Below are 13,847 nucleotides of genomic sequence, written 5' to 3'. Positions count from 1 at the left end.
TCACACAGAGTGCATTGTAGTAATGCAATCTTGAAGCAACCATCCTTTTGCAGGAAGCGTGTTCTAACAGGCCCATCTATCTACTCCAGTATGGAGGACTTGACCTGGCATGTGTAACCTGACTTGGTTGGATGAAGCAGATGGGCCTGTCCTTCTCGCTGCTTGTCCACCAGGTTTCTCTTACCCACAGCAACCCAGGTCATATGGGTGGGGAGGGGGGGTTGCAGTGATTTTTAGGAAGTCATTAGTGTACACCGGGCGTCCTATTGGGAAGACCCAGTTTACTGAGTGCATGTTCTGGAAGTTGGGCAATAGGGGCAGTACAGGATTTCTTTTGGTGTACCGACTTCCCCGCTGCACCAAGGATTCCCTGCCCAAGCTGCTTCAAGTCATAGCAGATGTTCTCCTGGAGACACCTAGTTTGGTTATCCTAGGGCAGGCATGTCTATCTTCAAGTAGGCTGTGATCTACGATCCAATATAAAAAACTGGCAGTAATCTACCACCCTGAGATGGGTTCAGGGTGGGCGGGCAGGCACTGGCTGCTTCCCCCAAAGGCGCAGGGCAAACTTTGATACCATCAACCAAGACATTCTTCTGGGCCATCTAGAGGGGCTGGGAGCTGGGAGCACTGTTATACAGTGGTTCTGCTCCTTCCTCCTGGCCCGTGTCCAGAAAGTGGTGTTGGGGGATGAGTGTTCAGAAACTTGGGCTCTCACTTGTGGGGTGCCTCAGGGCTCTGTCCTCTCCCCCATGTTTTTTAACATCTATATGACGCCTCTGGGAGAGATCATCAGGGGGTTTGGGCTATGTGTTCATCAGTATGCAAATGTTACCTAGCTCTACCTCTCTCAAATCAGAACCAGTGAAGGCAGTGAAGGTCCTGTGTGAGTGTCTGGAGGCGGTTGCAGGATGGGTGGCGGCTAACAGATTGAGGTTGAATCCTGACAAGACAGAAATACTGTTTTGTGGGGACAGGGGGTGGGTGGGTGTGGAGGACTCCCTGGTCCTGAATGGGGCAACTGTGCCCCTGCAGGACCAGGGGCACAGCCTGGGAGTCATTTTGGACTCACAACTGTCCATGGAGGCGCAGGTCATTTCTGTGTCCAGGGCAGCTGCCTACCAGCTCCATCTGGTATGCAGGCTGAGACCCTACCTGCCCGTGGACTGTCTTGCAAGAGTGATGCATGCTCTAGTTATCTCCTGCTTGGACTACTGCAATATGCTCTATGTGGGGCTACCTTTGATGGTGACCCGGAAACTACAACAAATCCAGAATGCAGCAGCTAGACTGGTGACTGGGAGTGGCCGCCGAGACCAAATAACACTGGTCCTGAAAGACCTACATTGGCTCCCAGAATGTTCCCGAGCACAATTCGAAGAGTTGTTGCTGACCTTTAAAGCCCTAAACGGCCTTGGTCCAGTATACCTGAAGGAGCGTCTCCACCCCCATCTTTCAGCCCGGACACTGAGGTCCAGCTCCGAGGGCCTTCTGGCGGTTCCCTCCTTGCGAGAAGTGAGGTTACAGGGAACCAGGCAGAGGGCCTTCTCAGTGGTGGTGCCCACCCTGTGGAATGCCCTCCCATCAAATGTCAAGGAAATAAACAACTATCTGACTTTTAGAAGACATCTGAAGGCACCCCTGTTTAGGGAAGTTTTTAATGTTTGATGTTTTATCGTGTTTTCAATATTCTGTTGGGACCCGTCCCGAGTGGCTGGGGAAACCCAGCCAGATGGGTGGGGAATGAATGAATGAATGAATGAATAAATAAATAAATAAATAGTTGTTGTTGTTGTTGTTGTTGTTGTTGTTGTTGTTGCTGTTGTTGTTGTTATAACCTCTTCTCAGAGTGTCCAGCCTGATGCCCCAGTGGGAAACCCACAAGCAGGACCCAAGCACAAGAGCATCCACGTTCCTGTGGTTTCCAGCAACTGGCAATCAGAAGCATTATTGCTTCAGACTATGAAGGCACACATGTTGAAAACCTCTGATTAAGGGGACTAGCCTAGTCCCCCATGTCCATTGACCACATGCCAGTGTGTGGGAGCAAGTTCCATAGTTTAACTGTGCACTGTGTCAAGGAGGATCTATTTCATCTGTCATCTGTTTAGGACAGCTTAATCCTACGTAGCAAAACTGAAAAGGAAGAAAAGAATAACCGGAAAAAGGAAATTAAAGCAGCTCACCACTTCATTAGGATGTACCATGAGCAGATAGATCCCAGGGTGTTTCCCAGCCACCTGGTAGGAGCAGTTGATTTCCTCCATTTTACAAAGAGCCTCCACACACAGCTCACCTAACAATTTAAAAAAGAGAACGCCAAATGTTAGGGCTGTTGGAACCACCATAATATGAAGGCAAATGATCCCTGCATAAGATGAAAGTCATCCTCAAAGAATCATAGAACAGGAACAGTCACTATGTAGATGGTTTTATCCTATAAAGCGTCTTAAGGGAGATACCTGACTCGCCGTTTCATGAAGTTCAGAAAGGAGTGTGTTTAGCTTAGCTTTGTTTTGTTTGCAAAATGAATCACATGGTCAGGCATTTGGGGAAGGGGGCTTTCTTGGTTTTGATCCACTACCTTTTTATTATTAGTGTTTTGTCCCAAAAGCAGCAGCTCTGGTCTGTGTGAATACAAGTGATCACTGATGTCTTCTGTTAATCCTGGTATCCTCTATTAATCCTGCCAATTAATTGTTTTTGAAAGATGCTTCCCCCCGCCCTTCTCACACACAGAACTAAATGCATATTTTATGATGGCACATGTCACCTACAATTGTTAGAACTGGTTGTGGGATTTTTAAAAAGTCATCATTTTTTTCAACACTTCTTATACCCCTGTATTGCAGACCAACCTTGCTACCCCTTAGATTACAAATGGAGGAAGAGGAAGCAGAGACTGGCAGAATCGCTAGAACTGAGTTACTTTCCTCTAGACAAATGGTGAAACTCCAAATGGTGACCTGCTTAGGGAAGCTATTCCTGTCTGTTTAAATAGGCAGGACTTGGTTTGCCCAATACAGTGGTACCTCGGGTTACAGAAGCTTCAGGTTACAGACGCTTCAGGTTACAGACTCCGCTAACCCAGAAATAGTACCCAGCTCTACTAATACCGAGCTCTACCTCTCTTTTAAATCAGAACCAGTGAAGGCGGTGAAGGTCCTGTGTGAGTGCCTGGAGGCGGTTGGAGGATGGATGGCGGCTAACAGATTGAGGTTGAATCCTGACAAGACAGAAGTACTGTTTGGGGGGGCGGGTGGGGGGGACTCCCTGGTCCTGAATGGGGTAACTGTGCCCCTGAAGGACCAGGGGCGCAGCCTGGGAGTCATTTTGGACTCACAGCTGTCCATGGAGGTGCAGGTTAATTCTGTGTCCAGGGCGGCTGTCTACCAGCTCCACCTGGTATGCAGGCTGAGACCCTACCTGCCCGCGGACTGTCTCGCCAGAGTGGTGCATGCTCTGGTTATCTCCCGCTTGGACTACTGCAATGCGCTCTACGTGGGGCTACCTTTGAAGGTGACCCGGAAACTGCAATTAATCCAGAATGCGGCAGCTAGACTGGTGACTGGGAGTGGCCGCCGGGACCACCTAACACCGGTCCTGAGAGATCTGCATTGGCTCCCAGTACGCTTCCAAGCACAATTCAAAGAGTTGTTGCTGACCTTTAAAGCCTTAAACGGCCTTGGTCCAGTATACCTGAAGGAGCGTCTCCACCCCCATCGTTCAGCCCGGACACTGAGATCCAGCGCCGAGGGCCTTCTGGCGGTTCCCTCATTGCGAGAAGTGAGGTTACAGGGAACCAAATAGAGGGCCTTTTCGGTATTGGCGCCCGCCCTGTGGAACGCCCTCCCTTCAGATGTGAAGGAAATAAGCAGCTATCTTCTCTTTAAAAGAGATCTGAAGGCAGCCCTGTTTAGGGAAGTTTTTAATAGTTAATGCTGTATTGTTTTTAACACTTGATTGGAAGCCGCCCAGAGTGGCTGGGGAAACTCATCCAGATGGGCGGGGTATAAATAATAAGTTATTATTATTATATTATTAGTACCTCGGGTTAAGAACTTTACTTCAGGATAAGAACAGAAATCGCATGCCGGCGGCGCAGTGGCAGTAAAGTAGCTAAAGTAGTGCTTCAGGTTAAGAACAGTTTCAGGTTAAGAAGAGACCTCCAGAACGAATTAAGTTCTTAACCCGAGGTACCACTGTACATTTTGCTAGCTGAGGAAGAACAGTGGTATAGCACTAAATGACGCTCAGGGTCCCTTCCAACTCTACATTTCTATGATTCTATGAATGCCTATAGATAACACATGAAAGCTTTTTAACAAATATGTGACAAGAAAAGATGTAACCCTAGTGGTTGGATGAACTTGTCTGACTATGAGGCATATGTGTGTGTGTGTGTGTGTGTGTGTGTGTGTGAATGAATTGGCATTAGCAGCTATATAGAAAGGGACGGTGGAGGCAAAGCTCTGTTAGGAAGAGAAACAGAATTTGTTGCTCTCTTTCTTTCTTTGGCTGGGGTTCTACATTTACCATTCATCTGACAGGCAGAAATTCAGCATGTGTGGAGGATATGAGTCATTGAAATTAATGTGTATTGCTAACTTAGCTCTATAAATTTCATTGGGTCTTCCCTATGAGTATGACCAGCATTGGAAATGTAGCTAGATTTTATGCAATAGCCATAAGTCAAAGAAAGCAAAAGATTACACAGCTGCATAAAATGTTATATACTGCTACAGTTCTTAGTTAAAACTCCTATTCTTTTAAACTTTTATGGTATTTTATTCCTCTAAACACACATTTTAAGTACATTCAATTAGTATATTGATTGTTAAACCCCATATTTAACATTTTTATTGCTTATGTAGAGAATTATGCAGAAATTCTGGTTTAGTATGCTGGCTGTTTGCCGTAATAACATTGATTGATTGCTTTGAAGTCATTTCATTCTGCATCAGGTAAAGTAATTTTAGCCCCCCCCCCCCCGCCCAGTCCCATATTTTGCCCAACCAAAGGTGACAACCCTAGATGAGCAGCAGAATATATATTCTATAAATAAAAATAATACTCCTTTTGTAATAGGTTTTTTTTTGGGGGGGGGGGGGATAGTAAAACAAAAAAACAAATCCCAGTCAACGTATCACCTCCAGCTGTATTCTGAGAAGACTTTCCATAGCTGCTTTTATTGAACCACTAATGCAGGGGGAGAACTGGATCATGTTCAGGTGCCACCAGATACTCACTGAGACGTTCATGAAGTAACAGGTAGGGGTACTTCAGCATTTCCAACAATGGCACTCTGAGGTTCTCCTCAAAGTTGGAATCCGTATAATGGCACAGTTGCGTTTCCCCATCTTTGTCTACAATGAAGAGGTCACTGTCATCTTCCTCCTGCATTGATTTCTCAAAGTGGGTAATAAGGCGAGTGATTTCAAGCTTGCACAGGATCTGCAATGGGGGGGGGGGGGGAGAACCCTATAAAATTCTAGAACAGAGAGAGCAACTGACTCTGCTGTCCTAAGACACCAGCTGAAAACAACAGAATCTGTAGATTATTATTTATTAAATTTATATCCCCCTCTTCCTCCCAAAAGGAACCCAGGGCACCAAACACACAAGTGATAAAATAATTAAACTATCTAAAAGCTATTCCAATAGAGATGCAGACTGAGGAAGATCTCTGTTCAAAAGCCTTAAATGGTCAAGTGGCAACAACCAGAGAGAACACGTCAGTTTTAAGAAGGAATAAATCAGAATCATTTATTTCATATATATATATATAAATATACACCACAACAGATAAAAAATGACTGCATTCAAGCTTCTTGGCTATAGAAGTATAACTCACAAGGAATTATATAGGATAAAAGAAAGCAAAAGTACATTATGCATAATTAGGTTGTATCCAGGCGTCTTTTAATTTTGTGGCTGCTGTCACCATCTGCAGTGATGGAGCCCAAGAAAGTAAAATCTCTCACTGCCTCCATTTCTTCCCCTTCTATTTGCCAGGAGGTGATGGGACCAGTGGCCATGATCTTCGTTTTTTGGATGTTGAGTTTCAGACCATGTTTTGCGCTCTCCTCTTTTACCCTCAATAAAAGGTTCTTTAATTCCTCCTCACTTTCTGCCATCAAGGTTGTGTCATCTGCATATCTGAGGTTGTTGATATTTCTTCCGGCAATCTCATCCAGCCCAGCCTTTCGCATGATGAATTCTGCATATAAGTTAAATAAGCAGGGAGACAATATACAGCCTTGTCGTACTCCTTTCCCAATTTTGAACCAATCAGTTGTTCCATATCCAGATCTAACTGTAGCTTCTTGTCCCACATAGAGATTTCTCAGCAGACAGATGAGGTGATCAGGCACTCCCATTTCTTTAAGAACTTGCCATAGTTTGCTGTGGTCAACACAGTCAAAGGCTTTTGCATAGTCAATGAAGCAGAAGTAGATGTCTTTCTGGAACTCTCTAGCTTTCTCCATAATCCAGCGCAGGTTTGCAATTTGGTCTCTGGTTCCTCTGCCCCTTCGAAATCCAGCTTGCACTTCTGGGAGTTCTCGGTCCACATACTGCTTGAGCCTACCTTGTAGAATTTTAAGCATAACCTTGCTAGCGTGTGAAATGAGTGCAATTGTGCGGTAGTTAGAGCATTCTTTGACACTGCCCTTCTTGGGGATTGGGATGTAGACTGATCTTCTCCAATCCTCTGGTCACTGATGAGTTTTCCAAACTTGCTGGCATATTGAGTGTAGCACCTTAACAGCATCATCATTTAAAAAGTTAAATAGTTCAGCTGGAATACCATCACTTCCACTGGCCTTGTTATTTGCAGTGCTTTCTAAGGCCCACTTGACTTCACTCTACTCAGAGTAGACACATTTAAATTAATGTACACCAGTCATGTTCATAAAGTTCAATGGGTTTACTCTGAGTGGGACTAACATTGGCTACAGCCCAATGAAATTTAGGGGTAAGAAAAATTAAGGAACAGCATCTTCACAGAAAAGAAGAGTACAATAATTAGCCTGTGAATTAAATGTGAAATAAAACTGTATTAAAGCATATGGTGACATGCATTGATTAGAGCAGGCAAAATTAGTTATTGCTGAGACAATTCTGCTCCTGGCCTTCCTCCTCCACCACCCCCCTAAAAGTATATTAGGTTTCCAAAGGGAGAAAAAGAAAAACAGCTAACTATTCAAAGCAGAAGTTTAAATCAACCCAGCAAAGGAAGCCCAGGGAAAATTAATCCAGTTAATACATTAGAGTAAAAAATAGCTTTAAAAGTGAAAATAGTTTTGTCTGAGCATCACCAGAGAACAAAGGAAACAATATGAAATCAAAAAACAAAATTAACCTGACTTCTGTAATGAGAAAAGAGAGACTGAAAAAAAAATGAAAGACAACTGTTCCTAAGCCAATCCCCAACACAGGATGGCAGCTCAAAAGTTAGACTGAACAACAAAATAATGAAGGGATGGGTGTTTGAAATCATTAAATTCTATCTTCTCTCAAAGAGAAGGCAAAAGCTGGGACTAGAAAGAGGAAATAATGCAGCAGTATACCAGAAAAACTAGAACTAAATACTGGGCCAAAAGTTAAATCAAGTAACAATGCAGAAGTGCAGCAACCAAAAACCTTTTCCTACTCTAACCTCAAATCCCTGACTGTCTAAAGACTGTCTCTCTGTTTGGGTATTTTGAGGAGGAGACTGGTGATGCTTATCAGGAACACTCTGGGCCCGTGAAGCTGTTGGGAGAAAGGAAGCATCTTAGCCTTGTACAGTGGTACCTCGGGTTAAGTACTTAATTCGTTCCAGAGGTCCGTTCTTAACCTGAAACTGGTCTTAACCTGAAGCACCACTTTAGCTAATGGGGCCTCCTGCTGCCGCCGCACTGCCGAAGCACAATTTCTGTTCTCATCCTGAAGCAAAGTTCTTAACCTGAAGCACTATTTCTGGGTTAGCGGAGTCAGTAACCTGAAGCGTATGTAACCTGATATCTGAGGTTGTTGATATTTCTTCCGGCAATCTCATCCAGCCCAGCCTTTCGCATGATGAATTCTGCATATAAGTTAAATAAGCAGGGAGACCATGTACAGCCTTGTCGTACTCCTTTCCCAATTTTGAACCAATCAGTTGTTCCATATCCAGTTCTAACTGTAGCTTCTTGTCCCACATAGAGATTTCTCAGGAGACAGATGAGGCACTCCCAGTTCTTTAAGAACTTGCCATAGGCTGTCTGGCTCAAGGTCAGCAACCACACTACCTGGGGTGTACGAGACATCCATATCTTTGTGGTATAATTCCTCCGTGTATTCTTGCCACCTCTTCTTGATGTCTTCTGCTTCTGTTAGGTCCTTTCCACTTTTGTCTTTTATTATGGTAATCTTTGTACGAAATGTTCCTTTCATATCTCCAATTTTCTTGAACAGATCTCTGCTTCTTCCCATTCTATTGCTTTCCTCTATTTCTTTGCATTGCTTGTTTAAGAAGGCCCTCTTGTCTCTCCTTGCTATTTTTTGGAAATCTGCATTCAATTTCCTGTATCTTTCACTATCTCCCTCGCATTTTGCTTGCCTTCTCTCTCCCTCTATTTGTAAGGCCTTGTTGGACAGCCACTTTGCTTTCTTGCATTTCCTTTTCATTGGGATGGTTTTCCTTGCTGCCTCCTGTATAATGTTACGAGCCTCCATCCATAGTTCTTCAGGCGCTCTGTCCACCAAATCTAAATCTTTAAACCTGTTCCTCACTTCCACTGTGTATTCATAAGGGATTTGACTTAGATTGTATCTTACCGGCCCAGTGGTTTTTCCTACTTTCTTCAGTTTAAGCTTGAATTTTGCTATAAGAAGCTGATGATCTGAGCCACAGTCAGCTCCAGGTCTTGTTTTTGCTGACTGTATAGAGCTTCTCCATCTTTGGCTGCAGAGAATATAATCAATCTGGTTTCGATGCTGCCCATCTGGTGATGTCCATGTGTAGAGTCGTCTCTTGTGTTGTTGGAAAAGTGTGTTTGTGATGACCAGCTTGTTCTCTTGACAGAACTCTATTAGCCTTTGCCCTGCTTCGTTTTGATCTCCAAGGCCAAACTTGCCAGTTGTTCCTTTTATCTCTTGATTCCCTACTTTAGCATTCCAATCCCCTATAATGAGAAGAACATCCTTCTTTGGTGTCACTTCTATAAGGTGTTGTAAGTCTTCATAGAATTGCTCAATTTCAGTTTCTTCAGCACCAGTGGTTGGTGCATAAACTTGGATTACTGTGATGTTAAAAGGTCTGCCTTGGATTCGTATCGAGATCATTCTATCATTTTTGAGATTGCATCCCAGTACAGCTTTTGCCACTCTTTTGTTGACTATGAGGGCCACTCCATTTCTTTTACGGGATTCTTGCCCACAGTAGTAGATATGATGGTCATCCGAACTGAATTCGCCCATTCCCGTCCATTTTAGTTCACTGATGCCCAGGATGTCAATATTTATTCTTGCCATCTCATTTTTGACCACATCCAACTTACCCTGGTTCATGGTTCTTACATTCCAGATTCCTATACAATATTTTTCTTTACAGCATTGGACTTTCCTTTCGCTTCCAGGCATATCCGCAACTGAGCGTCCTTTCGGCTTTGGCCCAGCCGCTTCATCAGCTCTGAATCTACTTGTACTTGTCCTCCGCTCTTCCTCAGTAGCATGTTGGACGCCTTCCGACCTGAGGCGCTCATCTTCCAGCATCATAACTTTTATGTGCCTGTTGTCTTTGTCCATGAAGTTTTCTTGGCAGGGATACTGGAGTGGCTTGCCGGTTCCTGCTCCAGGTGGATCACGTTTGGTCAAACCTCTCCACTATGACCTGTCCATCTTGGGTGGCCTTGCACAGCATAGCTCATAGCTTCTCTGAGTTATTCAAGCCCCTTCGCCACGGCAAGGCAGTGATCCATGAAGAGGATCCTACCTGCCTGCAACTGATTGCTTCTGGAAGTCTGCATATGCTCTGCTATATTCAACTGGGTCTGGCTAAGATCCTGCAACAGGTTAAAGTTGCTAGACATCAATAGTATCTGGAAAGCCTACAAGCTGTATGTATATAGCACTGTCCAGAACTGTAATGTCGTCTGCATCAGTAAACTTTTTGGACCTTCAGCTGCCTCTGTGTGGTGGTGACTGGAACTGGGGGCAACTATGGGCTATGTGGGTCTCTCACCTCAGATTCCCAGCAGGGGCTGTAAGGGGAAGGGCTGCAGCTCAGAGCACCTGATTTGCATGCACAAGGTCCCAGGTTCAATCCCAGGCATCTCCAGGCAGGGCTGGGAGAGACTCTCAATACTGAGCTATATTGACCAGTGGTCTAATTATCTACAAGACAGCTTCCTTTGTAACAATTTCAAAGGCAGAGAAGACATTTTTAAATAAGACATGAAATTTAAAAGCTGTGCCAACACAAAAATGCTGCAAATGGAAGGGTCAAGACAGAATGGAGCTCAGCACTGGCAAATGGTGGTGTGTACTTTACTTACATGGAGTCTATTCAGCAGCCACACAAACATATCCCTGGTCATCTTGTAATTCAATCACAGTCTTCAAACACACGTTTGGACTCTCAATAACTGTGCAAGGTTTTAGAAAAGATATATAGCCAAGATCCTGGAAGATCCAGGCAAAGAAGAACAAACTGTTTTATGAGTCAGGCTAACTGGCCAGACAAAATACTGAAAAGACGCTTAAGCATTAAACCAAACAGGAAAGGAAGCAATACAACAGAAAGGCAAAGAGGTGGCAGACAAAAGAAAAACAGAAAACTGCAGTAACCCAGAAAGCCCAGTGGCACCTAAAGACCAAGAAATTAGTTGCTTAGGCTGCAACAGAGTAACATGGCTACCTCTTTGAAAATTGTTAAAATAACAAGGGCATAGCGTTAGTCCATTAAGAGAAAAAAAAATTCCAAGCACACCAATACAAATCTATGGAGCAACCACATTCCGAATACAGTGGTACCCTGGTTTACGAACTTAATCCGTTCCGGAAGTCCGTTCTTAAACCAAGGCATGCTTTCCCATAGCAGCAGGGGACTCAATTTACACTCAACAGGAAGCGGAACATGTTCTACTTCCAAAGCAAAGTTCACAAACCAAAACACCTACTTCTGGGTTTGCAGCATTCTTAATCAAGCTGTTCATAAATTAAGCTGTTCTTAAACCAAGGTACCACTGTACTGTGCACAGCTCTGGTTGCTTCACCTCAAAAATGATATTGTAAAGTTTGGAAACCTTCAGAAAAGGGCCACCAAAATGATGAAAAGAATAGAGTGACTCCCCTATGAAGAAAGGTTGCAATGTTTGGGACTTCTTGGTTTAAAGAAAAGGCGAGTAAGGGGTGACATGGTAGGAGTTTATAAATGTTTGCATGACATGGAAAAAAGTTTTCCTACCTCTCTGATAACACTAGAATTCATGGACTTCCAATGAAGCTGAATGCTTGAAGATTTAGGACAAATAAAAGAAAGGTCTTCTTCATGCAGCACATAGTTAAACTATTGAACTTGCTCTCACAGGAGGCAGTGGTTGCCACCAACCTGGATGACTTTAAAAGAAGGATTAGATAAATTCATGGAGAAGGCTATCAATGGCTCCTAGCCATGATGACTATGATCTGTCTCCACAGTTGGGAGGAAGTAATGCTTCTGAATACCAGTTGCTGGAAACTACAGGAGGGTAGGGGGCACTGGTGGAGGACGAGGAGTGGGGGGGGAGCGCACCGCCCCCGGCAGCGCGATCCCGGCAGGGTGCCATCGCACCTGCCCCCCCCCCGCCTGCACTGGCCGTACCACACCGCTGCGGGTGGCGCATGCCAGCCCCACCCCCGCCTGCTCTCCGCTCCGCCACTGGTAGGGGGCTCTTGTGCTCGGGTCCTGCTGATGGGTTTCACACAACTAACTGTGAGAACAGGATGTTGGACTAGGTGGGCCCCCTTTGGCTTGATTCATCAGGCTCTTCTTATATTCATTACAACTTTAATTAGTTTTTTTCTTGTTGTTAGAAGAAGCTGAAATGTCAGAATGTAGTCAGCAAGTCTTGGCACTCCCCGGAACTCTTTTTCAGGGTTAGATAAGTATTAAAATGTGTATGCCAGAAGAATGAGACAGAGGAGAGGAAAAAGCTGGGCATGGTGAAAAAACTCCTCCAAAGTTTGCAGCTGGTAATAGCTTTTTGTATAGTACACTTAAGCAGACTTAATTAGTTAGATCATGCTTCGTGCAATTCAGATTTTGAGTTACACCAAGGGTGACTGAGACAAAACAAAACTAAGCAGCTGCTCCCACTTGAAAGTCTAAACAGCAACAGTTAATTTGAGCTGTTTTCAAAGCAAAGAGGAACTCAGGCGTTTCTTTTTAAGGAGAGGGAGAGAGAGAGAGACAGACAGACAGACAGAGACAGAGAAACATTAGGGTTGCAAGGGGAAGAAAAGGACTTGCAGGCAATTTTATTTTTCACACAAGGAAAGACTTATTTACAAAGTGAGTTAAATGCAGAAAATTTACTGTATTTTTCGCCCTATAGGACGCACTTTTTCCACTCCAAAAATGAAGGGGAAATGTGGGTGCGTCCTATGGGGCGAATACAGGCTTTCGCTGAAGCCTGGAGAGCGAGAGGCTCTCGCTCTCCAGGCTTCAGGAAGCTCTGCGCGACTCTCCGGAGCCCGGCGCCAAGCCGCGCCGGCCTCCAGAGGGTCGCGCAGAGCTGCCTGCCCTCCCGGGGTCCGCGCAGCTCTGCGCGACCCTCCAGAGCCCGGCGCGGCTTGGCAGAGCTGCCTGCATTAGGAAGCCTCAGCACGCCCGGGCTTCGCATAGCTGTCCGCAAGCCTGGGTAGACCGGCGTGGCTCCCTAGGCTTGCGGATAGCAGGCTCTTCTGGGGGCTGGGGTCGGGGGAAGCTCGGGCTTCCCCCGCGCCAGCCCCGTGCCTGGGGGGGAAATATTTTTTTTTCCTTTATTTTCCCCCCCCCCCAAAAAAAAACTAGGTGCGTCCTATAGGGCGGTGCGTCCTATGGGGCGAAAAATACGGTACTTTCATAATTGCTGCAGCCAGCTTATGAGTGCAACTTTAAAAAAATGCAGTTGATTGTATCTAGTGTTCTCTGAACTGAAGTCCGATTTAGATTAATGGGCATGACTAATTTAGGCAGATATATATTTCAATGGGTCTACCTGGAAAACATTGTTGGCTAGAACCCAGCAAGCTATATAGCTAATGTGCTTGTGACACACAACTGAAACAATATTAAATGTATGCTATGTTATGTATTAACATTAACAGATTTCTGTCCAGTTACAGATAGGTAGCCGTGTTGGTCTGCCATAGTCAAAACAAAAAAATTCCTTCCAGTAGCACCTTAAAGACCAACTAAGTTAGTTCTTGGTATGAGCTTTCGTGTGCAAGCACACTTCTTCAGATACACTGAAACAGAAGTTGCCAGATCCTTCTATATAGTGAGAAGGTGGGGAGGGGTATTACTCAGAAGGGTGGTGGGAATGGGTGATTGGCAGATAGCTGAGATGAGCCTGTTGACGACTCTTAACGACTGCAATAGGTCTTACAGGAAGATTTCTGTCCACTCACAGATCCCTGCCCTCCTTTCACATTGCTGTTCCCTGGTCCAAATCCCTGTGTTTTCCCCTCCATTAAGTTTAAGTGAGCAAGTGCATCACCCCCAGAAAAAGCTACACCACACTTTTATTCTGTGCCAATGGTCAGATCACTTCCTGGTGCAACTGGACTTCTCCGCGACCCTTCCCCTCTGCAGGGAGGTGGGACCAATTTGGATGGTCCGCCCCCACCACTTAATGGAT

The 13,847-nt window shown here is 44.9% G+C and overlaps 1 protein-coding gene across 1 annotated transcript in view; it reads right to left on the bottom strand.

The window, feature by feature from the left end:
* Positions 1–13,847, bottom strand: part of LOC308467792 (putative helicase senataxin) — a 232,024-nt gene that overhangs the window by 188,098 nt on the left and 30,079 nt on the right. The window contains exons 3-4 of the mRNA XM_080989496.1: positions 5,250–5,454; positions 2,187–2,296 (exon numbers count right to left, since the gene is read on the bottom strand). Coding sequence (XP_080845622.1) covers positions 2,187–2,296; positions 5,250–5,454 — 315 coding nt within the window. The remainder of the gene's footprint in view (positions 1–2,186; positions 2,297–5,249; positions 5,455–13,847) is intronic.

Source organism: Podarcis pityusensis, assembly GCF_964106645.2.
Source record: "Podarcis pityusensis genome assembly, chromosome: W".
NCBI classification, from domain to species: Eukaryota; Metazoa; Chordata; class Lepidosauria; order Squamata; family Lacertidae; genus Podarcis; species Podarcis pityusensis.
This window is presented reverse-complemented; position numbering and strand designations above follow the sequence as displayed.